This window comes from Squalius cephalus, assembly GCF_949319135.1.
Source record: "Squalius cephalus genome assembly, chromosome: 17".
NCBI lineage: Eukaryota > Metazoa > Chordata > Actinopteri > Cypriniformes > Leuciscidae > Squalius > Squalius cephalus.
The window spans coordinates 3493026-3520476 of record NC_137138.1 but is presented as its reverse complement, the minus strand read 5'-3'; the positions used below and the strand labels follow the sequence as shown (position 1 = coordinate 3520476).

Sequence of the window (27451 nt, the reverse complement as noted above, 5' to 3'; positions counted from 1 at the left end):
CTCGGCACGGATGCTCTGGCACACAGCTGGCCCCGGGGCCTTCGCAAGTATGCGTTTCCCCCAGTGAGCCTTCTTGCACAGACCTTGTGCAAAGTCAGGGAGGACGAGGAGCAGGTCTTGTTAGTTGCGCCGTATTGGCCCAACCGGACCTGGTTCCCGGAACTAGTGCTCCTCGCGACAGCCCCTCCCTGGCCCATCCCTCTGAGAGAGGACCTGCTCTCTCAGAGACGGGGCACCCTATGGCACCCGCGTCCAGACCTCTGGAAACTCCATGTCTGGTCCCTGGACGGGACGCGGAGGTTCTAAGTGACCTACCCCCTGCGGTAGTTGACACCATCACTTCCGCTAGAGCCCCCTCTACGAGGCGCCTCTATGCATTGAAGTGGAACCTGTTCGTTGACTGGTGCTCCTCTCATGAGGAGAACCCCCGATCTTGCTCGATCAGAGCCGTGCTTTCCTTCCTGCAAGAAGGGCTGGAGCGAAGGCTGTCTCCCTCCACCCTTAAAGTGTATGTTGCCGCTATTGCCGCACATCACGATGCTGTTGATGGTAAGTCTTTGGGAAAGCATGACCTGATCGTCAGGTTCCTGAGGGGAGCGAGGAGACTGAATCCTCCTCGCCCACTCTCTATACCCTCTTGGGACTTGTCTCTGGTCCTTTCGGCACTTCAGAGACCACCCTTTGAGCCTCTGCAATCAGCTGAGTTAAAAATTCTGTCCTGTAAGACAGTACTCCTGGTTGCATTGGCCTCTATCAAGAGGGTAGGGGACCTGCATGCATTTTCGGTCGACGAATCGTGCCTAGAATTCGGCCCGGATAACTCTCACGTCATCCTGAGACCCCGGCCCGGATACGTGCCCAAGGTTCCTACCACTCCCTTCCGGGACCAGGTAGTGAACCTGCAAGCGCTGCCTTCGGAGGAGGCAGACCCAGCCCTGGCTTTTCTCTGTCCCGTTCGCGCTCTGCGTCTGTACGTGGACAGAACGCAAAGCCTCAGGACCTCAGATCAGCTCTTCGTCTGTTACGGAGGCCAGCAGAAAGGGAAGGCTGTCTCCAAGCAGAGGATGGCCCACTGGATAGTGGATGCCATCGCCTTGGCTTACGAAGCCCAAGGCGTGCCCTGCCCGCCTGGGTTGAAAGCCCACTCCACTAGGAGTGTCGCTTCTTCCTGGGCGCTGGCTCACGGCGCCTCGCTGACAGACATCTGTAGAGCTGCGGGCTGGGCGACACCTAACACGTTCGCTAGGTTTTATAGCTTACGTGTTGAGCCGGTTTCTTCCTGTGTGCTCGCTTCTACTAGCCGGTAACACCGAAGTTCCCGCTCTAGTGTCGGCTTGCTGCGCCATTCCCTTCCTAGGAACGGATACGTGCGCTTTTTACTCCAGTCGAGTTCCCCATTGGCGAACCCTGTGAGTTCCTCCGCACCCCTTCGGCAGTCGGACGTTGCGGAGCGTCCGACGCCAGGCCTAGTGCTCGTATGCTTGTGTAACTTGTGCTAGGCTGGGTTCCATATGTGGTGATCCCTGCGGCGATCCCATATGTGTATTCTTCCACGACCAGTTCCCTGCGGTGAGCCCGTGTCTTCCCTTGGCAGAGTCTGCTCTGCCGTCACTGTCCGGTGTGTCTCCCCCTTCGGGTGGAGCCACCCCAGTGACATTCCATATGTCGCACTGCCCCTTCGGCCAGTCCATATGTGTATTCTCCACATGTTACCTCCCTTCGGGCAGGATGTGGCTCCGCAGCGTTCTTTCCCCTGGAGAGGTACGCTTTCCCAGTGTTATCCAAGAGTTCCGCTGTGTGGGGTATAATGGAACAGCAGTTGAACTCCCTCTACGCAGATCTTCCGCCCCAGCAGTTGGGGGTCTGAGAGTCTTGCGTAGGGCGCTGGATGTGGCAGCAACTGTGGCGTTTTCCATGGGATCCCAATTACGTCGTCACGTCGACGTTACGTCGAACGTGAGCGACTGAAAGGGAACGTCTCGGTTACTGATGTAACCCTCGTTCCCTGAAGGAGGGAACGGGAGACGTAACGTCCCGTCGCCACCGTTGCTGACCATCGCTGCATGGCCGTCACAAATCTCGGCTCCTCAGCGAAAAACAATGTGTGCGTGCGCCCGCTTCCTGTTTATACCCGCGCTGCGGGGCGGGGGCGCGTGACGCGATTCACGCACGCCAACGTTCATTGGCTCGTTCTGTAGACACTCGAAGTTGATAGGGCTCCCTGAGGTGATCCCAATTACGTCGTCACGTCGACGTTACGTCTCCCGTTCCCTCCTTCAGGGAACGAGGGTTACATCAGTAACCGAGACGTTCTATTTCACTGTTCCAGAACGTCAGAGACAGATTTAGGCAACATATGGCTTGTTGAACGATAAGCCTCACCAATAGTGTCCGCTACCCAGTGAGCGAGCCTTTGCTTTGACAAGGGTGCACCTTTCCATCCGGGCCCAAAGCAGACAAAAAGCTGGTCAGTGGTGTGCAATGGGGCAGTCTTTGATACATACTCTCTCAACATACGGACTGGACATAGGGCCGCCTCGTCCTCTTGTATAAACGCCACCAGCTGAGTGGGTCGGTTTGTGAATTGAGGCGACAATACCTTGGGCTGAAATGCTGGGTTCGGCCAAAGTGTAACTTCATTGCCCTCTGGCCCCCGCCTGAGACACTGTGGACTCACTGACAGAGCATGCAACTCACCGACCCTGTTATGGCTAACAGAAATGCTGTCTCAGGTGGTAAACACATCTGTCCAACACCAATCGTAAATCCCACTGGGTACGCACATTACCTGTATTGGTGGCTTTTGCCGTACAGCTCCCTTAAGATAAGCCACCACTAGCCTATTTGCACCAATTGACACCTGCTCCATAGGATCCCGATAAGCAGACAGGGCAGCCACAAACACTTTAAGTGTGGCTGGAGAACATCCATTATCCAACAAATACTGCAGGAAGTTCCACTGATGGGGCAATCAACTGGGTTGAATCAACTGTGCACCAAGAGACAAACAGTTTCCGCTTATTTGCGTAAGTACGATGTGTTGAAGGTGCTCTAGCAACTCATAACCGTATTCCTTACTGGTCTGGAAGAAGATGCAGAGCGAAATGCTGAGAAAACAACATCAGTAAAGTCAGGACAGCTAGGTATCAGGAAATCCTCAGGTCGAGCAACCGGAAGACGCAAGAGGTTTGAAGGCCCCTGCGATGGAGAAGGTAGGTCCAAATTCAACATAGCAAGGGCCACCTTGATTGTGTCTTGCAATGAAAATGCCACTGAAGAACCAGCACCTTGAATGCTTGAACCCTCATCACTATGAGAGTGCTGAGACTGAGCATGCACAGCAGAAGTCTCCAAGAGTGTATAACGGTCCTGCTCATCAGCGACTAATGAATCTGAGGCGGCTAGAGTTAATGTGTTCAGTTCATCCCTAGAACATTCAGCTGCTGCTTCGAACCTGCTCAACAAGGGGTTAAACACAGATGTTCTCGCTTCATTACTTGTGCTCTGAGTAGCAGAAGGAAACTACTTTGACAACAAAGCCTGAATGCCCTGCACAGCATCAGATAGCTCAGCTACCCGGTGGGATAGTGTTGCATCCGGGGTCTGCTTCTTCCTTTGAGGCCCTTTAGTTTTGCTAGCTGAGCGCTTGCTACCAGTCTGAACTTTGGTTTTGACTGGCGCCAAAAAAACTTGATCTTCAGGTTAAAATTTTGCCAACCTTTGTTACCTAACCTCCAAAGACATCAAATTACATTCTGGGCAAGGGTCAGTTAAAGCCTCCCTGAGATGTTCAATGCCTAGAGAAGCAGAAAAAATTGTACATGCACATTCATAAGGTCAATTGAACCTAAGCATGTGGAGCGTGAGGCAGCCATAACGCCTTTACCTTTAAGAAAACAACCCTGGTCAACCATTGGGTTAATATCAGCTATAAATATAGCACTCCAATGATATGTGTGTTAAGTGGTTGTCACAGTAACCACAATAACTAACGCCCTAGTTTACCAATGAGTGCAGCTGTAACACAAATTGAGTGCAATAGGTACAAGTATGCACACGCGGTGACAAAGAGAACCCTGATTAACCATCTTAAGTGTGTGGGTATAGCATTGCATTGTAATTCTAACTCGAGTCCAGTAGGACTGACTGACATGTAAACTGGCCAACCATCGATAAGAAGTCATTTTCAAACCAACCAATGAGATTAAATCATTTGGATTTAATAATCTCGATTTCCTGAGTTCGTTGGTGTGTACTTGACTAGATCAATTCATTTGAAATTTGAGATAATTATCTTAACAAAAAAAGAAAACACCCTCAGCGATCACATCAACGACAAGATGCAGCTGCTGTCTGTGACTTACTGTATAACTTATTGGTTGCATTGTAATTTGGCTATAATACAGGTCTCGTCATCTGTCAAATTAGGATATTTGTTACTGAACTGCCCTGTATTTAAGCAACAAATATAGATTTTTTTTATTATTTAGTTTTATTTGCATTTTTGAGCATCTTAACAGCTGCTCCACATGTGGTTTAGTTGGCACGGTCTGTGACACGACTCCTTTGCTCTTTCACAATCAAAATGGTTCCAAACAAATGCCTTGTCCAGATACACACACTTGCGGTGTTTGCACTTGATCTACTTGTCTACTTGCATGACGTATTTCCCAAGTAGGCGTAATAACTGCAAGTGTGTGTAGAACTTTTGATTACTCGATAAGACACACTTATAGTCTTGCAAAAAAAATGCAGCTTTTATTTATTATATTTTCAATACTTTGCATTTTAAACTAAACTTCTACATGTCTGTTCAGTAGTCACTATGTAACGAACAGAAGACACACATTTTAAATTGTGGTGCTTCTAATTAAGTGATAAAAACAGTTGCAAATGTTGTACAAAATAGGCCTACACACACCATACTCATCTTTGCACCAATAAAATGTGCAACACTTTATGTTTTTACTACCAAATTATATGTATCTAATTAATTTAAATTACAGTGGAATGTTTTCCTCGACATCTCACGATTTCGGGGCACATGAATCACCGAACATCATACATGATGGGATATGCTTAGCCTCGAATACGGCTTCGAAGCGGTGGGATAGACATCAGACAGTCTTACGGACTTACTTCCTGACGCGTGCACGCGCTCTGAAGAGGCCAAGACCGCAAGTGTGGGTATGTGGACAAGGCAAAAGTCTCTGCAGGAACACACAGGTGTTTTGTTACTAAATGATTCTACGTTTTTGAACAAATTGGTTGAGTCAATGATTCAATGATCCACTCATAAAGACAGCATTCGTTTTGAACGAATATTATATATAGCTACATATTGGTATATATCACCTTGTTATAACATACATTGTACACTTATGTTATATTACACGTTATATTATAATATGTTATATTAATCAGAGTATAAAGGGACTCAAAATGGCCAGCCCACTCTGATAATGCAAATGAGTCGGCTTCCAAACAAATCTTTTCTTGCTTGAAATTACACCTTTTTCATTGGTCAAGCCAAACTCAAAAGGTGTGACCTCTACAGAAGTTAAAAGGGGCATTATTTCAGTGACCCTCTCTCTTCTTGTTGCTGTTCATGTGGGAAAAGAGTGGAGACATCCGGTCTGACTACAGCGCTGCGGGACCTCACTTTTCCCTGAAGTGCAGCTGTATATATTTATTTTACTGTACTATATTGCATTATTTACATTTTTTCTTTATAATATTGTGTTATATTTTATTTTTGTATAATTCTTATGTTTTTCTGTACTTGCCTTCTGCACTGGAAGCTTCTGTCACCAAAACAAACTCCTTGTGTATGTAAACATACATGGCAATAAAGCTCATTCTGTAATTCTAATTCTGCAGTGCGCATTCATGTGTTTTGAGGCGTGCCTTTGGAGACCCTCTGAAGCGAGTGTGAGATCTCGTGCAGAGTTGCCAGATTGGAGACACCCCTCGCTGCAGCCTGTAGCTGGATGATCCAACACGTACTGGATGGAGGTGTGTTTGGGTTATAATTTGCATGCGCTGGTCTTAAGTGACGTGCTCAATATTGTATGAGATGATGTTCTAACCTGTGTAGTAGTAGTAGCCTACTGATAAATAGTAATAAGTAATTATTGATGAATAAGTAATTATTTACATAAATGTGATGCTTTCCTAGTTTCTCTCTACATACATGCAAAATAGTTAATTTTACAACATTTTAAATCACATGATTTTAAACCTAAATGTGATGGATTTAATGCGTGTATACAGAACATCTCTGTGTCTCAGAATGTCCTTGATGTCCTTTAATCCAAGAGGTAGGCCTACAATACAATACAATACGGTCTGTACACAACTTAAAATACCAGTACACATTCAAGGGAAAATGCAAAAATAATAACAGCTTCAAGAAACTAAATCTTGTCAGAAAAAAAAGTGCTTAATGATATTTTGCCTGGTAAGAGTTCCTTCTTTAATGGCTATACTAATTTTTCCACAGTGATCTGTACATATTAAGGTTCCTCTTGCCACCCGTCCCTTAAAATACGAAATCGTCCCGTATTTACAAGTAAGATGATGCGTCCCGTATCAAATCAATAAGGGACGGGATTTGTCCTGTATTTTTCATTAGGCCCACACATAGTTGAATGAAAACATAAGGATTTTGCAGTATGGATAATACTAATAGCGGTTTCACAATAAGTAGTAGAGAAGCTCATTGCATGATTGCATTTTAGTGTCTTTGTTTCTATAGCGACGGAGTTTTATGTAGGCTACGTGCATCATGCCATGATGTACATATATAAAAAATTACAATTAAAATAAAAACCCTGAATTTAAGTTTAATATACAAACTGATCACAGCAGTCAGATCACGCAGTTGTCACTCAAGTGATCATTTATATTTTACTTAAATTCAGGGTTTTTTTTTATTTATTTTTATTTGTACAGACCAAAACACACCACCGCGCATGCGCGTCCAGTACGTATTGGATCATCCAGCTACGTCATTGTGCTACAGGCTGCAGCGAGGACCTCTTGATCAGTTCGGCGGGTTTTTGTTGCCGAAACACACCCGCCCCTCAAACAAACAACACACTCGCGGGGTTTTCACAGGGGGGTAGGGTTTTATATTATTTTGAAGTAGCCCCGGGCGCCGCCATTGGCTAGCGGACCCCCACCTGCTGTTAGCATCCCATTGACTCCCATTCATTTTGGCGTCACTTTGACAGTGAATAACTTTACATCTGAGGCGTTTAAAGACTCCATTTGTCCATTATTTATTTCTAAAGAAACACGAAAATGTATAAAAGGCTCCATTACCTTGTAGCTTACGTTATGGCCCCGTAGAAGCAATTTTTGTAAAAATAGGCTAACGATTGCGCCATAACCACGCGACTCTCTGTCGCACAGTAGAGAGATTACCATATGGACAGGAGGAGAAGCTCGCGGGCAATCGGGGGGACGTGGAGGCAAAGTGACAAAATAATTAATCAGAATACATAGCAAAAGTTTCTCCTGCTCCAGCTCATGGACACCTCCTACTCACGCTCTCCGTCTCTGTGAGATTCAGAAGGGAATGATTCAGATTTCTCTTGGCACAGCTACTAGAAGACAGACGGTTTGCTCACGTCACATCTACGTCGTCAAGCTCAGTTTGAGTCTGCGCAGTACGCTCGACCCCCAGGAAGTAAGAGCTTCTAATTGACTTAATTTGTCTCCGTTGAATCCAATGGGGTCGCTGTGTCCAGTTCATATACTGTCTATGGGTTTTCAAACTTAGCTGGCTGACTAACACTGCGGTTTCATGACAACTCTCTCCGGGTCAGCGGCAGCGCCAACACAGATTTGAATGTTGCGATATGATTTTGTCAAAGGTTTAATAGACAGACGAAATGGAAGAAGATCGCATAGGTGTTTGAATCAAGATCACAGTCTTTTAAAGATGAATCGTGCAGCTCTATAACGACACATTTCATCCTCTGTTGGAATGAAAGTGGCTATAACTTCTGTTAACCTCATCTATAAGCAAGGGCAAAAATAAAGCAATTTAATTTGAATTAATATTGGTAATATTCTGTAATTAAAAAAAACGATTTTAAAATCGTTTAAAAAAAATCGCGATACCTAACGTTTGGTGAATCCCAGCCCTAAGAATATGCATGTTTCATGTTGCTATTTGAAATAATTGAAATGTTATAGTGTGTTATTTTTTATGTCCATATATCCACTCAATGTTTTTATGTTACTGAATGCTTTTGTTCCAAGCGACTTTTATTGACAATAAACAGACTCATTGATATCCTATGTTTATCACATTATTTCCCGTAACGTAAGCTTGTAGTTTAATAGTAGAATAGTCTGACTGAAGTCAGTGTAGCCTACTTTTGCGTTCATTTGATTGAATATGGTTTCTAAAATCGGATAGGCTAAGTAGAAAAATGGGTAATTTTAAAGCTTGTTAATGATTTCAATGTGTTTAAAACGAGAAACAAGCCAAAAAAAATTGGGCGGTTTTTTGTGCATTCTCGTGGTTTTTGACGAGGTTTTGGGCTGGAAAACCTTGCTGGCACCTGGCAACCCTCGTGTTTTCAAAACTAGCTTGCTATTGGTACCCTCTCTGAAACCGCCTACCCTAGCTTTAACTGGAACTGAAACTTTACTTTGAGATTCATTTCTAAGAAACTATGAAAAATGGCATCTAGTTCTTTGTCTGAGGGGGATTTATCTTGTCCGGTGTGCTGTGAAATTTTTGTAAATCCTGTTATTCTGTCGTGTAGCCACAGTTTTTGTTCAAGCTGTATTCAGAGGGTTTGGAAAAATAAAACATTAAAAGTCATTAAATGTCCGGTTTGCCGAACAATATCTTCAAATGATCGTCCTCCGGTAAATTTGGCTTTGAAGAACATGTGTGAGAGTTTTCAACAGCAGAGAAGACAGAAATCTGGATCTGGAGTCTGTAGAGATCACAAAGAGGAGCTCAAACTCTTCTGTCTGGATGATCAACAGCCCGTGTGTGTGGTGTGTCGAGACTCCAGAAAACACGCCAACCACAGATTCTGTCCTGTAAATGAAGTTGCCGCGGATAATAAGGTCAGATGATGTTTAAAACATTTGATTAAATCAAATATCGATAATTATTGATAGACAATTTCACTTGGACAAACTAATTGTAACGGGTGTTATATTTATTTATTAATTTCACTCAAAATCTCTCCATTTGTTATTATCATTTGTTATATTTCTTTAATTATTTTGTATTCTGGAAATTATTCTTTTAATATTTCATTTAATTTTTCTAATATTGATTTCTATTAACTGAAATGTCACATTTATATGGTTATATGGTCCGTTAGCACTTAGCAGTATAGTTAAATACGGTGCGTGGCTCCTTTAAGACTTATGTTCTGGTTCCGGTTGCTCTCCTTCAGTTCGCGGTAAATGTGACTGAAGAGAGGCTGATGTTATAACGAGAGACGGCCACTGAGAGACTCGAGCTTGTTTTGATTCAATTGTCTTTTTATTCATGCAGAATAAAATCTGGCCTGAGTAATTTCTGTTGCCCGGTCTCGTTCATCTACCAACACAACGCAGAGCTAAACGAAGACCGATCACATAATACTGAAAAAAAAAAACTCTTGTGGGTTTGTTTATTTATTTACACAACAATTCAGATTTTTTTTTTTATCTGATAGGCCCAGTAGTCAATAATTGTATCCCTTAAATTTCATCATTGATCACCAAAATAACATATTTAAAAGTATTTTCCTGTGGAAAAAAAATGTATTCATGTATTTCAAATGGATTCGCGCGCATTCAGATAGTTTCAGGAAGTGCTTCAGAGTTAGGCTTAACTGACATTGGGGGCGGGGGCGGGGGGAATCCTTTTTTCTTTTTCTTTTTCTTTTTCTTTTAAAGTTTTATTTATTTAGACTTTAACACTAAATGATCTAATGTTTGCTTTTATTTCAGTTTAGTGCATCAGATTAAGTTTTAAAAATGTTTTGAGCTGTTGTGGTGCATGTTAGCTCAAATCCATTCCCTCCACTGTCTGTACTAAATAAAAAATAAATAAAAAAGAGGCTAAAACCCCCAAATCAAATAAATTTATCAATAAACACTGTTTTTGTTGTTTTCTTCCAGGAGATTCTCAAAGCTTCACTGGAACGCTTACAGAAGGAACTGAGAATATCTGTGAATCGTGAACAGAATCTGTGTAAAACTGCTGAAGATATTAAGGTTTAAAATAAATAATGTGATTAATGCAATTCTGGAAGTGTAGATACTGATGTAGATCTAGTTTGGCCAATATTGTGTTTCATTTCAGTTTCACGCTCAAAGCATAGAGACTCAGATTAAAGAAGAGTTTAAGGAACTTCACCAGCTTTTACATTATGAAGAAGCGGCCAGAATAACAGCGCTGAGAGAGGAAAAGGAGAAGAAGAGACAGATGATGAAGAAGAAGATGATGCACAGAAGCAAACAGATTTCATCTCTCAGAATCACAATCAGAGACATCGAGGAGCAGATGAAGGCTGAAGATGTTTCATTCCTGCAGGTGTCAATTAATCTTCATTATTCTCCAATGATATGAATGGCAATTTCAGAGATTTAAGCCAAACTCAGTTTTGCTGAATAATTTACATTTCTTTACTTTTCTTCACAGAACTTTAAGGCCACATTGCAAAGGTTTGTGTGTTTTTGTCTCTGTGCTTCTGAACTCAAATCATCTCACTCTTAGAAGAAGAGGTTCTATACGGAATCTTAAAGGGTTCTGTCAGATGCTTCTTATATAGAACCTTGTAGAGGTTCCCATCATTCTATGGATTTAGTTTGAATTAACCCATTCATTAATTCATTCAAGTAATTCAATTGTATGCATTTAACAGCTTGTAATCTTTATTACTAAAAATTTGAAATAACCAATTAATTTTTCCTTTGAAACTTTTTGGCATAACGGGTTCTTAAAATTTAGTCAAGAACCCTAGAGTTCTATATAGAACCACACTGAACCATCAGCATCTCTGACTCTTGAATGTTGTTTCAGAGCCCAATATATTCCACATCCAGACCCAAATCCAAGTGTGACGACCACTTTCACAGATCACCTGACCAACCTGAAGCTCAATGTCTTACAGAAGATTCAGAACAATGTTGGTAAATGTGAGTATGACAGATGCAGCAATGATTTCTGTGGTTATTTGTCTTCATGTGTGTGTATGAATGTGTATCTGTTTTCTCTCTTCAGCTTCAGGCAACATCGTAAGAACAAGAAAACAAATTTAGACCATCGACTCATTTCTGGGGGGCAAAGCAAGAAAAAGAAAATAAAATTAGACTAGGAACTCATTTCTGGGGGGCAAAGGCCCGTAAATGCCCCCCTTAGGGGCTTCTTTGAAAAGCCGAGCATGACAATTATGAGATCCAGTTCCAGTTGTCCGAAAATAAATGTCAAAATGAACGTGAAAAACCAAATATGTTGGAGTGTCATGAAATTAATATTACAATAATGTTGGTTTAACATCATATTTGCAGCCTCATTTAATGCTAAAAATACAACAAATGTAATGTTAACGTAAATCAGTGTTGCAATCTGAAGTTCAAATGCTGAAACAACATTAACATTTCAACTACACTTCAATTTCATATCATCAAATTCCTGACCCTTATAAAGTTTATATTACTAAAACACTGTGCTTTGTAAAACACAAACTTGGTTTTCAAGTTTGATGAAAATGTACACTTTTAATACTTTTCTCTTCTTTTATTTCAAAACAATCAATAGAAATGACTTGCTCTTCGAAAAAAACTTTAATTGATAAATCATATAAATATTGTGTTATATTTTATTTTTGTGTAATTCCTATGTTTGTCTACACTATGCCTGTACTTGCCTGTTGCACTGGAAGCTTCTGTCACCAAAACAAATTCCTTGTGTGTGTAAACATGCATGGCAATAAAGCTCATTCTGATTCTGATTCTAATTCTACAGTGCGCGTTCATGTGTTTTGGAGGCGTGGCTTTGGAGACGCTCTGAAGCGAGTGTGGGATCTCGTGCTTTCAAGACTAGCTTGCTATTGGTAACCTCTCTGAAACCGCCTACCCTAGCTTTAACTGAAAGTGAAACTTAACTTTGAGATTAATTTCTAAGCAACTATGAAAAATGGCATCTAGATCTTTGTCTGAGGAGGATTTATCTTGTCCGGTGTGCTGTGACATTTTTATAAATCCTGTTCTTCTGTCGTGTAGCCACAGCTTTTGTTCAAGCTGTATTCAGAGGGTTTGGGAAAATAAAACCTTTGGGTTGGAATGTCCGGTTTGCCGAACAACATCTTCAAATGATCGTCCTCCGGTAAATTTGGCTTTGAAGAACCTGTGTGAGAGTTTTCAGCAGGAGAGAAGACAGAAATCTGGATCTGAAGGTGAAACGGTCTGCAGTGTTCACAAAGAGAAGCTCAAACTCTTCTGTCTGGATGATCAACAGCCCGTGTGTTTGGTGTGTCGAGACTCCAGAAAACACGCCAACCACAGATTCAGTCCTGTAGATGAAGCTGTCGCGGATAATAAGGTCAGACAAATTATGTTTAAAACATCTGATTGAATCAAAAATCAATAATTATTGACAGACAATTTCACTTTGACAAACTAATACTGAAAAAAATACTCGTGAGGGTTTATTTAAACAGGAACAATTCACACATTTCTCCTTTCCAGATCTGTTAGTCTCCCTGTAATCAATCATTTTATCCCAGTAAAAACTCATCTTTGATCCCCAAAATTACATATTTAAAGTTTTTTTCCTGTGAAAAAATATATTCATGCCTTAAAACAGCTTGAATTTAACTCCAGAGCCATATAGGCTAATAAAACCCCTTTCACACAGAGATTCCGGAAAATACACGGATAAAGTGACCCGGGATTTGACCCGGGTTCGTTTGATTTTGGTTCATTCACACTGCCAGTGATTTTTCGGAATCAGAGAGTGCGTTCACACACAAGCCGTACAAATCCCGTAAAGACACGTGTCTTAAAGGGGGGGTGAAATGCTCATTTTCACTCAATCTCCTGTTAATCTTGAGTACCTATAGAGTAGTATTGCATCCTTCATATCTCCAAAAAGTCTTAAGTTTTATTATATTTATAAAAGAAAGATAGGCTGTACCGACTCTTTCCGGAAAAAAACGAGCGGCTGGAGGCGGTCCGTGTGGGCGGAGCTAAAGCTGTGCTAACCCGCCGAGCTAACAACACACAGAGACATTTGTTAAACAGTTTTACTCACCATCCGGTTCCAACGCACGACCGCGAACCTTTATCATTGTGACTACTCGATCCTTAAGCATTAGACGATCTGCAAATCCGTCGATCTGGGCTTTGTTTATAAAACAATCATCGTCGAAATGCAGGGAACAACCTTGCACAACCTCCGTTGATGCTCTGGAAAAACTCCATCCACAGGTCCCTTAACGCTGGGTTCTTTGGGAATCTGTGCAGGGTTGTCTTGCCCTGGCAACCAAAATCCCACTTCTTTGGTGACACTGACTTCCCTAAAGCTGAGCAGAGCGCTTTGATGAGGTACTGCTTTCGCTCTCTTCTCTCTCTGGTCTACGGTTGCGCGCGCGCCCACGTCCTCCCGGAGAAGTGCCCTTAGGACCCATATAAGGAAATTCCGCTACATCTGACGTCACACATGCCCATACTCGAAAAAAACTTTCCGAAACTTGTGACAAACCGGAAGGAGCATTTTTGGCACAGAAATACTCCTTCAAACGTACAATTTAATTTTTGAAACTTTGTCCATGTTTAGCATGGGAATCCAACTCTTTAACAGTGTAAAAAACTCAGTATGCATGAAATAGCATTTCACCCCCCCTTTAAGTTTGCTTGTGAAAGCACGCGCATTTTTTTCTCTGATTCGATCATAAACTTGTGCATTACGTGCCGTTTCACAGCTGGCGAACGATCCTGGCTTCAGCGCCATCACTACGACACGGCATTATTACGGCTTTTGTTCACACAGCGCGCGTTCCGGGACTGAACACGGCAATGTTACTAGGTCCCCAACCGGCATCGATGCCGGCATCAATCCCGGGTCGTGTTTGCGTTCACACAGAAGGCACTCTGGCAATTTGCCGGCAATTTCCCGGGTTCAAAGCGCTGTGTGAAAGGGGCTTACGAGAGATAGTTGCAATCACGAAAGTTCCCAAATGCTTGACCGTCACGTGATTCGCGCAGACTTGAGGTAGTTCCAGGAAGAGCTACAGCTATTCATACCGAGGTCTTCAATCCTGCTCCTGGAGGGTAACCTTTTAATTAATAAATGCATTGATTTACAATATCTATATAATACACAGACATGTGAATGTAGTAGGCCAGTGGTTCTCAGCTCCAGTCCTCGGGACCCGCTGCTCTGCACATTTTGTATGTCTCCCTTATTTAACACACCTGAATCAGATCATCAGCTCGTTAAGAGAGGCTCCATGAACTGAACTGAGTGTGTCAGATAAGAGAGACATACAAAATGTGCAGAGCAACGGGTCCCGAGGACTGGAGTTGAGAACCACTGTAGTAGGCTATGTGTATGTAGTTACAGCAATGTTGTTTTTAAAAGATAAAAATCTGTTAATATTTTAGGATGTGTTGTCAGTCAGCGTTTGCCTCCCTTAACATATTTCGGGCTAACGTAACCTGGTTAAAGACCGTGTTGCAGTTGTTTTTAAGTATTTTAATGTTCTTAAACATGTATGTTAGTTAAGGGCAAGATGGGTCACCTACTATTCTGTGCCATTTCAGCTTGGTAAATTTCTATGAAAAAAAAGTTAAAAATTTCCATGATTTAATCATTTTATCTGAAGAATGGCTTGTTACACTACAAGAAAAATATATTGGTCCAGCTCAGGATATGACTTTAATAATTTTTACCAAATTCTTCACGCATGCAAAGGCCAAATGTCAACCCTGTCACATGGCATTCTCATCTCAATTAATAAATGTTTTGAATTCTAAGTTATTGTAATATTTACATTTTCTAAGAGCAAAAATGTCCCCCACTTTACCCTGCAAATATATTTGAACAAAGTTTTAATTAACAAGCATTATCTTGAAAAATGTTGTTGTATTTTAAGGCAGAGTGGTAATTTCAACACATTTCTTTCAGAATAAAAAGATTCTCCTTTTTCTTCCTTTCTCTCTGTCCTTTCTCAACATTTCCGTCTCTTTATTGAGGAGTAGGGGGGTAACAGTTTAGGACCCAAGGACCAGATGTTTGAAAGAAGACCCGGAGTCAGAATTATAATAAATTGAAGAAAAGTTTTACTGAAGATAGTTGCAGTTTCATCAGCAGAAGTCAGCTTCAAGACTCACACAGGAGTCACAACTTATACAAAGATCACAGCAATTATACCCTTCACCAAGGTCTAAGCTACGTCATTGCTTCACGTTTAGTTGGACCCCATGAAACCTTAAAGGGATAGTTCACTTTGAAATAAAATTTTGGTATGTTTTAGCTTACCTCAAGGGCATCCAAGATGTAGGTGTCTTTGTTTCTGCAGTAGTTTCAATTTTGATATTTTTAGGTCAAACCGTTCTTGTCTGCCAGTCATATAATGCAGGTCTATGGTCACTGTCTCAAAGAGCATTCACAGAGAAGTCCAAATTAAACAATTCCCCATCGTAAGTACACATTGATGACCTAAGACACGAATCGAGTGGTTTGTGTGAGAAAACGAACAGTATTTATATCGTTTTTACCTCTTGTACACAACCTACAATTTGGTCTGCGCAAGCGCCGGAAAGGGCCGGAAGTGATCTCTCGTGCGTGTACGTCACTCATTGTTTACACAGAACAGAGATTGTAGGTAAGACGGCTAATAGAAATGGTACTAATTTGCGCTTATCCGGGATAATTAAACCGACGTAAAAGAAAACAATTACGTGTAATTCTTTTAATAGAAAAGCCAGAACGCGCGCACTAGTGTTGTCAAAAATATCGATATTTCGATAAATATCGATACTGAAATATCTGAACGGTACCAATATTAATTTCCCGAAGTATCGATACTAGCCGCGCTTTCACTTTCACTTCTCTCCAAAGGCGCGTTAACAAACACCACACGCGCACTCGTCTCATTCGCTCTGGTTAAATTGCAAAAGTGAAGTGAATGGGGCCGATCAAACTTGACGCGTTTTTTGCAGTGAGAGGCGCCTATTTTCAATTGGTTTCCAGCGAGCGTTCTGCGCGCTGTTTATGCGCCTCGCGGGCCTTCCGTTTTAGTGATGAAAGCTAGTTGCTTGAACGCCCGGAGAGTGCGATGATGGAGGATAAACTTGTGGTGCTCTCGCGGGTTACCAGGAGCTTAACGACTTCACGAACCGTAACTACCACAATGTTAACAGAAAGTAAATAAAGTTAATAAAAGGCTGATTTGACGTTTACTTGACTGACAGGACAGCTGTTTCAGTGGTTGCCTAGCAACATAAAAAACGCAGCGCACTGCTCGTTCAGTGTGATCTTAGACAAGTACATTTTAACTGTGGTCAAATGTAAATTAACTTGTGCTTATTTAACTTTATCCAAGAATTATTATTTAATTCTGCAATTTGCCTTCATTAGCAAATATCATCAATTTGATTACACAGATACAAATTAAACTAAACTGAGCTAGACAATGACATCTCTGAATTCAATGAAATGCCTTTAACTGAAAATTGAATGTTTAATCTTATTATTATACATTACTGACACTCTCCTCCAATTTGATACTGTTAAGTGATTTGACACAATCTGTAGGCTATTGTTAAAAGCACTATATAAATAAAGGTGACTTGACTTGACTTCATGTCGATCCAGTGAGCATTGTTTCGCGTGTGATGCACACACGTTTGCGTTTAAATCTGTTCATCAAATAACGTTAATGTATTAACCAGCATTTATGCTTTTGAACAAGTGCACTACCTCAGGACATTTTTGTTCATGTAAAATATACCTCATTGTCATGTTCTAGACTTGTTATATTTAGCTTTAAATAAAAAAAATACCCCCTTAATATTGTGGCAGTTTTTTTCTCCGTGGTATCGAAAATGGTATCGAATATCGATATTTTTCAAGGTATCGTATCGAAGTTAGAAATTCTAGTATCGTGACAACACTAGCGCGCACACGTCACACACCAGGAAGCGCGCGCGCCCTCAGATCACTTGGACGTGGCTGTGTTATAAGAGGTAAAGACGATATAAACACTGTTCATTTTCTCACACAAACCGTTCGTTTCATGTCTTAGGTAATGTGTACTTACGATGGGGAATTGTTTAATTTGGACTTCACTGTGCATGCTCTTTCAGATAGTGACCACAGACCTGCATTATATGACTGACAGACAAGAACGGTTTGACCTAAAAATATCAAAATTGAAACTACTGTGGAAACAAAGACACCTACATCTTGGATGCTAAAACATACCAAAATTTAATTTCAAAGTGAACTATCCCTTTAACTTGTCAGCTAGAAACAGATATATAGACAACACATGTTGAAGGTCACATCAGAATGTACCTAAAAGCAGCTGGTTAACACTCACAGCAAACATATGATTAAAAGCATATTTGAATCACTCATTGAATATAGAAATGATTTATGTAGAAATGCTTATCCCTGATTATTAATCACTCATTACATATACATTGAAGCAGCAGTGGATTCCAATCCAGCCCGGACAGTCCCCCGTTTTAGACCAATGTGGGGTCCTAAACACCACACCTGGTCTCTCCATAAAGGCTGCTTCAAAATGTTAGGTTTCTGACCCATGCTTCTCTGTCAGGTTAAAAAATGTATAAAACAAACAAGATCTTTTTCCTTCAAAGACTTCAAATAAACAAAATATCCAGAACCTTTGGACAGAGCTGTCTTTACTTGCACAGCTATCATTCATCTTGGCTAATTTGGTTTTAGCATCAATGTAACTGATTATAAAACAAGTACATATTTGTTCTCTGGAAGCCAGGTTAAATAAGCAAGCACTGTTGCTGTATTCCTAGCATGGGCTAGACCCGCAGTCACTACTCAGATCCTAAATACAGACCTTAATCATAAATACCAGAATATATGCACTAGTTTTTTATAAAACTATGACTTCCAATTCCTTTAAATAAAGGAAGATGGATGGTTAATCCATTCTTTTCACTTCCCCCTTTATTCACCCTTTAGGTTCAAAACACAATGGTTGTCTAACTAAAACTAAACAAAAAAATAAATAAAATAATAATAATGAATACCCATAATAATCCATCTAAGCACTTTAAGTCTCTATTGAAATCATCCTTCAGTTTACAGTCGCATAGCATGTACCATCTTAATTGTTTTTGTTTTTTTCAAAAATAGAAATAAAAGAAAATAAATTCACATCATCATTTCAATCATTATTTTTCCACTGAAATATAGAATTGTTCCTAATTGTTTCTTAATAAAACTTTTGTTCATCCCTTATCTTTATATCACGTTAATCCCTGTTAATCAATGCCATATTATTTTTAATCTGAAACACTTTTCATACTATTTTAACTTAATTTGTCTTAACAGGCGTTCATAAATAGTTCCATAAATCCCTTGTTTTCATAACATTATATTTTTAACTATATTTCTTCTCATCTATCAAATAGTTATTCTGCAGATACAACAAATAGTATCATTATTGTCTCAGTCCCACGTATCTCTACTGTTTTGCAGAAACCAAAATATTGTATTACTCACATCTCAATCACAAGTTGAACTTCTCTACATGCCAGTTAATTCTGCATTGTTTTCCTTTCTTCTGCTCTGCCTCATCTAACCAGTACATGATTGTTTTCTTACAATCCACACACACGTCTCACACAACCTTTGTTTTTCACTCGTTCCCTACTTCATTAATGTGAGGGAATTCTCTGGATAATTTGGATAGTGACTTAGCCAATGTGTCACTTTGTCTCTCTGCCGTCAAGTCTGTTATTTTTATGTTTATCATTATGATCCCACCTTATTTCAATTTAGACCCTCAATTGAATTTAGACAAGAGTTTTTATCCCATAATGGACGGCAATCTTCAACTTCACAATTCCAATTTACATAAATACTCTAATCCAGAGAGTAATTCAAATCAACATCATAAATGACAAAAGTAGTCATAATTACCAGTAGCAGACAGAGAAAACCAATCCAATTAAAGCTCGTCCCATGTTCTGTATCGCCTCTTTGTCATATTGACTCAGAATTATCAGCTTCTTTAAAGTTTGTCGTTTCACTTAACCCATCTGTAATGATAAACACTCATTCCAGAGGTTGATGACACAATATCCACAAAATCAGGAAATAATAGTACCACAAACTAACTCATACAAGACATAAAGTGATGGCACCATCACACACACTCATACTAGACACACATATGTTAACTGCTCATTTTCAGTGTTCGCTTTTTGATATTAACTCTAAAAATATTTACTTCACATTTTTCTTTTGGGTTTACCTAATTTTACAGTCTTTTAACCAGTTTTAAAGCATCTCTGTTCATTATTCCTTTGATTTCAGAAAAGTCAGCTGGGTTGTTTTGGTTCATTATAATTCTTTTTGTTTAAGCTTGCTTTAGCAGGCCGATAACAGAAAGACAGACAGAGTACCATCCCTTCCTCCGCTCAACCAGTCTCTCTCACTATAAACAGCCTCCTAAGACTGTAATTTAGACAGAATGTAATATTCAATTCATTACAATAACCTTTAACCATTCACCTTTGTTATCCAGACTTTTCTTGAATCTACAAAAGAAGTCTTCATCTTTAGCCACCAGCATGTCTAACGACCTTCAGGAGTTAAAACTATGTTATAGACATAATAGTTTAAAATCAACACTTCTATAAAATAAAAAAAATCTTGCCCATAAGGCAAGCAACATCATGGTCCTGATATAAATTAAGAAGTTTTGTTACTGTCTCCACAACAAATAATGACAATCACCTCATGGTCTCAGCTGGCTCTTGAAAGCCCATTCCCATTAGCTCTTAATCTATAATCTCCATCAGGGTGTTGTCCCCTGGCATAGTTGCAGACACAATGAAAAACAAGCCATCCAAGCAATGTGGTTTCTGGTGAGTGGTATGGAGGAACTCACATTTCTGGGGCCATGTCCACACTAATACGTTTTCATTTGAAAACGTATATTTTCTCTCCGTTTTGGCCTTCCATCCACACCGAGACAGCATTTTTATTAATGAAAACGAAGCTTTTTTGAAAACGCACTCCAAAGTGGATACATTTGAAAACGTTGTTTTCACGTTATAGTCTGGACTGTGAAACCGGTGGTATTTAAAAACGATGACGTAAATTTAGTCATGTGACGCATATTGTACCAATAGATATTCATGTGTATACCAGTATTGTGCCTGTTATGTGCTTTTTACTTTCACACTGTTGCTAAAAATATTCTACATTGCACACTCTTCATATCACAGTCCTGCATAGATGACAGAATTTACTCACATTTGCTGTCCTGCGGCAAAACGAGCAGTTGTGTTTTAGACCAAATTGGTGACTGTGTGCGACCTGAACCGCATCAGTGAATGGTGAGATATTTGGCTAAATAAAATTATCCTGTCAGAAGAAATGCGCAACTGAATCATATCAGTGATCTTTTGTGGGGTTTTACGCAAGCACAGTAAAGGTGAATTTAGCGTTTTTCAACATTTTCAAATGTATCCGGATTAATGTAGGTGTAGCCTGAATCAGATTGCCGTAACTCCTCACAGCTCTTCCCCCCTTAATGATATAATGATGCTTCTGGTCTCACAGTCATCCGCTCTCATACCCATCTCACATAACACACCTCCCATCAGGAGATGCCCAGTGGAGGCGGTGACCCCCTGCCTTAGGTTGCCCTCTGTTTGGCCAAAGAGGATCTTTACCGTCGTTGAGAAATCACTTCGTGCACACTGGTAACCGCTCTTCCCCATAACAGAATCTTTGACCGTTTTCTTCAACATAATCAGTTGTTTTCTAGAGCTTAGGAAAGGCGCACTCAAGAGTCACCAGAATCGTCAGGTTGCCTAATAGTGTTAACACAGGGAGACAAGTTAATAACAGCAGTATTTAATCACATAAATCTTTTAAACATCTTCAAATCAGCAAAATCGCAATGCTGATATTATACTCAGTGAATTTAGTTATCACAACCGTCTGTTCAGTGGCCATTTCCTGACAAATGCATGCATACCATTTAAGCTACTATTTCTTGAAGGTATATAACAAATACATTTTAACCTGTTTATTAACCATATTTTCAAAATTACAAAAAATTATCAGTTTCCACTATAAATAGGCACTACAGGGTAGACATGTTATGCTTTACCACATCAGTGAATCATTCTAAAACATTGAAAAAAGGGTGAATTAAGGAGTGATAGCTTCTTGAAGAGAGTTTGCCGCCAAAAAGTATTCTACTTCCTGAGAGTCATGTGATTAGAGGAGCAGTCAAGGGGCGTGTTCAGAGGGATGTTCCATCAGAGTAACGGGGGACATTCAATTCAGGGACACAACATATTTTAAAGACTTTAAGCATTAAAAATGTATTACTAACAAAAAAAAAATATTTTGGTGAGGAATATTATGAATAAGAAAATACAACAATATTAAAAAAAAATGGAATTTATTTGATTGTTATTACTTATATTTGTGGCTGAAGTTATGCAAGCTTACTTGGGGACATGGCAGTTTAGCCTATTTGCACTATAATCAGAGTAATAATACATAAGTTTAGTACATCAGATTAAGTTTGTCTGTCAGCTCAAATCTATTCCCTCCACTGTCTGTACTATATTAAATAAAAGAGGCAAAAATCCCAAGATAATATAAATTTAACAATAGACACTGTCTTTGTTGTTTTCTTTCAGGAGATACTCAAAGCTTCACTGGAACGCTTACAGGAGGAACTGAGAACATCTGTGAATCGTGAACAGAATCTTTGTAAAACTGCTGAAGATATTAAGGTTTGAAATAAACAATGTGATTAATGTAATTCTGGAAGTGTAGATAGTTCCCTTTTTAAAAGCTACAATCGATGCTGCGCTGCTTAGCGCATTGGGAACGTCTTTAAACGTGACCAGCTGTGAATATGTTGTGAAACACATCAATAGAATTGACCCAAAGGTATTATAGCATACTCAGATCTTTTGTGCATCGTCAGATCTTTTGTCTTCAGAGACCATTCTGTGTATGTGTGTGTCAGAAACATCTCTTACCTTTCTATCTGCTACAGATCTTGCTAGGAGTTAGTTTTCAACTGGCAGTGTGCAGAATTTTCTCTCTTCAAACAAGTGAAAAGAGTAAAATCATGAGTCAACAACAGAGTAAGTTATGTGTCCCTCCATGTTCTCGTCCTATGTCAGAACTGGATACACACACTTACTGCTTTGTTTGTTTGGGGAAAGAGCATGCTGCCCTTGCGTTTGAGCATGGTGATTGCGAGCACAGTGGAATGTTCGCAGTTAAAGTGCTTCGCGTTCACTTTGCTTATTTCAAATGGGTAGCACCCATTTTTCTTACTTTGGCTCTCAACGAAGGCGGTCGCATTTTCTCTCCCTCTCCTCCCCCTTATCTCCCCTGCTTTGCTACTCTCGTCTCGTCTAGTCTACTGTCTTTTACTTTAAAAAACTCTCTCCGCACTGCTCTCCAAACTAAGAAATTATGGATTTGATCAACTGGTCTCTCAACGCTATTGACACCATCTTCTCGATGAGAAGCTTGGGTTCGGGGGAACCTGACTGCCCTGCCGGAACGTTCGCAGCTGGCTACACGATGGACGCTTGGGAGAGGTGGTGGGTCATGTGTCTGGCGGCTCTTTCCGTGGAGGACATTGAAGATATCTACCTATTCGGAACCATGATAACAGGTCTTCTGCTGATTGGATTAGGCATTGCCCTGGTTTATCGAGGAATGAAGAAGACGGTGACAGCGGTCCACAGCCCAAGGCTGCCTGTCATGATTGAAGCAGTGGGCAAAGCTGTCAGCACTCAGACTGTGACTATGAACCACAATATGGATAACATCATGGAGAAGCTCACAGCTTTGCAAAGGCAAATGGATCGTTTCGGAGACCCAAATGGACCAGGAGAATAGCCGTGTAAATTGGAATGCGGCTACTCACCCCAAGACCAGACAATCCCAATCTTATCTGTTTTCGGCCCCCCTCAACCAGCACTGGCCTTGGCCAAGGCCGCTGTTGGAACAACAACTACCCCGGAAGAGCACTGCAGTGAGACGCTCTTGCGTTCCTTCCCCCACTCCCCACAGACACCTGCTGATTGTTGACTCTGTCTGGGACTGATGCCAGGCGTAGCGACTCTCCAGGCCTACACATACACAAACTCTTACATATATATACAGATATGCAATCACCCCCCCAAACCCCCCATCCCTCGCCTTCGCCACTTTGTACCCCCCAGTCTGACAGACGGGTCTGTGACCAGCACCGAGTATGGCTGCAGGACCGGATGGCTGCTTGCCTGTGCTGGGTTACCTCCACCCCCCACTCCCCTCCGCTGTTGCAAGTCTTGTGTGTTCATGTTGTAGAGTGTACTGATTATGTGCTAATGTTGCTGAGGTGTTTTTTTCCTGTTCCCACACTGTACTCCTCACAGGAGCATAGTCTGGGGGTTGCCTTTTTCTCCTCACCTCTCCTCATGTCATGCTGTATTTTTCTTTCCTCAATCCTCTGTCTTCCTGTCTTGTCTACCCCCTTGTCATATTGTATGTATGTTTGTATGGACAGGTTGATGGCTAATTTCGCTGGTACTTGTGACTAAGTGACAATAAAGGCTACTACTACTACTACTACACCCACAATGCGATTGTGGGGCTCAGGTGTCGACCTGGCTGAGGAGCGAGAGACGGTTCGCCCCTATCGCTCGCTCTCTCTCCAGATCGCGATGTCCTTTTGCCTGACTACCGAAGCGGCTCGGACAGAGGACACAGAATCTCGTGAGTTCGTGCCTCAGAGCGTTTCTCCCGTGATGATAAAAGGAGAACTGCTTGGGGCTTTACAGAGATACAAGGATAGTTTAAAGTAACAGAGATTGTTTTGGCTACATCCCTTTTTAGATCTTTAGAGGCTTGAACCTTTCCGTCAGAACGCTCAAGTTCTGGGGGGGGGGGGGGGGGGGGTCCTTATAAGCTTACCAATACCGGGTCCTTCCATTCGACCTAGCCATAGACGATTGGCTGATACTGGCCCAGTCTCAAGAGTTTTCGCTTTGACATCGAGATCAATCCCCGCTCATTTTCTCTCTCTGGGGCTAAGATGCAATGCCAAAAAGATTGTTCTCTCTCCTGCCCAGAGGGTAATGTGCTTGGGGGACTCTGTCACCGTCTGCGGCACATCTGTCTCCCACTCGTGTCAAGACCATTTTAAACACCCTAAGCAACATCTGGCTAGGTCAGAAGATTACATAGGTCTTATGGCAGCTGCGTCCACAGTGATCCCTCTGGGCCTTTTGCACACGAGACCACTTCAGTTGTGGCTCAAAACTGGGGATTTCATCTATACAATCCCTAAAGGCAAATAAGGGCAATGGCACACACTGAGTGCTTCGTGTCCTTTCTAAAAATCCATGTTTATGGTAAGTCACGTGGTGAACGCTTCATGCACTTTCTAAAATCCATGTTTATGGTAAGGGTTATGCGCTGCGGCGTCGTTCCCTTTCTTCGTGGTTCAGAACCCGGTTCCTTGCCTTGGGTCCCACTCTAGGTGCGTCTTGTCGTTGCAGAATGCTAACGACAGACGTCTCCCTGTCGGGCTGGGTAGCAGTCTTAAGTGGTCGTCCAGCCCAAGGGATCTGGTGAGGCGTCATCTTGATTGGCACATCGATTGCCTCAAATGGATGACTGTATTTTTGGCACTGCCATACTATCATGTCCTTTAATTTGGCCAATAGTGTTGTGTCTTTCATTTCAGTTTCACGCTCAATGCATAGAGACTCAGATTAAAGAAGAGTTTGAAGAACTTCACCAGCTTTTACATAATGAAGAAGCGGCCAGAATAACAGCGCTGAGAGAGGAAGAGGAGAAGAGGAGTCAGATGATGAAGAAGAAGATTGAAGAGACGAGCAAACAGATTTCATCTCTCACAATCACAATCAGAGACATCGAGGAGCAGATGAAGGCTGAAGATGTTTCATTCCTGCAGGTGTCAATTAATCTTCATTATTCTCCAATGATACGAATTTCAATTTCAGAGATTTAAGCCAAACTCAGCTGAATAATACACATTTCTTGATTTTTCTTTACAGAACTTTAAGGCCACATTGCAAAGGTTTGTGTTTGTTTGTCTCTGTGCTTCTGAACTCAAATCATCACACTCTTAGAAGAAGAGGTTCTATATGGAATCTTAAAGGGTTCCGTCAGACGTTTCTTGTATAGAACCACATTGAACCATCAGCATCTCTGACTCTTGAATGTTGTTTCAGAGCCCAATATATTCCACATCCAGACCCCAGTCCAAGTCCAACGATCACTTTCACAGATCACCTGACCAACCTGAAGCTCAATGTCGTACAGAAGATGCAGGACAATGTTGGTAAAAGTGAGTATGACAGACACAGCAATGATTTCTGTGGTTATTTATCTTAATGTGTGTGTATGAGTGTGTATCTGTTCTCTTTCTTCAGCTTCAGACTTCAACATCGAAAGCAAGCAAGAACAAGAAAAAGAAACTAGACCAGCATTTGGCTTCATGTTTAGGAAGCAAGAACAAGAAAAAGAAATTAGACCAGCATTTGACTTCATGTTTAGGAAGCAAGAACAAGAAAAAGAAACTAGACCAGCATTTGACTTCATGTTTAGCAAGCAAGAACAAGAAAAAGAAACTAGACCAGTATTTGGCTTCATGTTTAGGAAGCAAGAACAAGAAAAAGAAACTAGACCAGCATTTGACTTCATGTTTAGCAAGCAAGAACAAGAAAAAGAAACTAGACCAGCATTTGACTTCATGTTTAGCAAGCAAGAACAAGAAAAAGAAATTAGACCAGCATTTGACTTCATGTTTAGGAAGCAAGAACAAGAAAAAGAAACTAGACCAGCATTTGACTTCATGTTTAGCAAGCAAGAACAAGAAAAAGAAACTAGACCAGCATTTGACTTCATGTTTAGCAAGCAAGAACAAGAAAAAGAAACTAGACCAGCATTTGACTTCATGTTTAGCAAGCAAGAACAAGAAAAAGAAACTAGACCAGCATTTGACTTCATGTTTAGGAAGCAAGAACAAAAATAAGAAATTAGATAAGTATTTGAATTAGTGGTGGGCCGTTATCGGCATTAACGCGAGACTCTTATCGCACGATAAAAAAAATATCGCCGTTAATCTATTCTCCAAGTTGGGTTGGGAGATGGCTCTATACTACACAAGCTATGATGACGCAATCTACCCGCGGCCGCGAGGTAAACCCGGCTGCAACGCATATTCGTCGTCATCTTAAGTAAACACGGCTGAAAGTGAAAGCTGGTGAAAAAGATTGGTGCAACATCCATTATTTGGACTTGGTTCGGATTTAAGCCGTCCGACGAGCAGCAGCAAACTATAGACAGAGTGTGTGGGGTGACAGTTCGGTAAGTTAACACACGAATAATCCGTTCTACCACCTCAAATTCAAAACGAAACATGATATCACTGAATACCAGCGCGCGCGTATTATTCCCATTCCAATATATCTTAGTGGTGTAGCACATAATCTCTGTCTGCGCCCGATTTTAAGAATCGTTGTTGTGTTTCTTTTTAACTGAAAAGACATCAGTTAGACAATATTCTAATTTTAAATTTGGGGTTTCATAAGCTCCAAGCCATAATACACATTAGACCTACTTAAGTCTCTGCAGCTAGTGTACTTACATTTTATTTATCTGCAAAATTATGTTGTATACTTACAGTTTTGCACAATATATGTTCTCAAAACTACATACACCCTTTAAAAAAAAAAAAACATTTAGCAGTTGTTTAGCAGGGTCTGTGTAACCTGTTCTGAAATGGTTTTATTATAATATATATCGTTATCGCAAGAGGCTGCAATGTATATCACAATATGGATTTTAGGCCATATCGCCCATCCCTAATTGATAGCCTATAGTAGTTGATAATAACATAGGCCTACCTAATGTTGCCTACGGACGGTAACAGTACAGTAGTAACCTTACAGTCAATGAGTAGAACAGCTTTCTCAAGCAGTTTGTGATGCATTTTGAAAACAGGAGATGAGCCCCTGGTCTAATGCGCCACCTGGCTTGAGAAACCCGTTCTCAAAGACTTACTTTTAGTCATTATTTGGGTAGCACACATATTCTGAATGCCTTCATCAGAATTCAAATGAGCCATTTTAATCTAGATTAATCTAGATTAATTTCAAAATTAATCTAGATTAATCTAGATTAAAAAAATTAATCTAT

The 27451-nt window shown here is 40.9% G+C and overlaps 2 protein-coding genes across 3 annotated transcripts; both read left to right on the top strand.

Moving 5' to 3' along the window:
* Nucleotides 1-8631: 8631 nt before the first annotated feature.
* Nucleotides 8632-11985, top strand: LOC307145088 (nuclear factor 7, brain-like). Its single transcript, XM_079847914.1, has 6 exons — nucleotides 8632-9096; nucleotides 10147-10242; nucleotides 10331-10561; nucleotides 10670-10692; nucleotides 11051-11166; nucleotides 11252-11985. Exons 1-6 carry the CDS (start codon nucleotides 8698-8700, stop codon nucleotides 11287-11289), a joined length of 903 nt encoding a protein of 300 aa, XP_079704040.1. The 5' UTR covers nucleotides 8632-8697; the 3' UTR covers nucleotides 11290-11985.
* Nucleotides 11986-12055: 70 nt separating this feature from the next.
* On the top strand, nucleotides 12056-27107 carry LOC307174615 (E3 ubiquitin-protein ligase TRIM17-like). 2 transcript variants are annotated; one of them, XM_079898583.1, is made up of 7 exons: nucleotides 12056-12571; nucleotides 21913-22008; nucleotides 24972-25202; nucleotides 25306-25328; nucleotides 25483-25598; nucleotides 25684-25852; nucleotides 25910-27107. In XM_079898583.1, exons 1-7 carry the CDS (start codon nucleotides 12167-12169, stop codon nucleotides 26283-26285), a joined length of 1416 nt encoding a protein of 471 aa, XP_079754709.1. In that variant the 5' UTR covers nucleotides 12056-12166; the 3' UTR covers nucleotides 26286-27107. The 2 variants fall into 2 exon arrangements, with proteins under 2 accessions (XP_079754709.1, XP_079754708.1); XM_079898582.1 differs by having other exon boundaries at nucleotides 25684-27107.
* The last annotated feature ends 344 nt before the right edge of the window (nucleotides 27108-27451 follow it).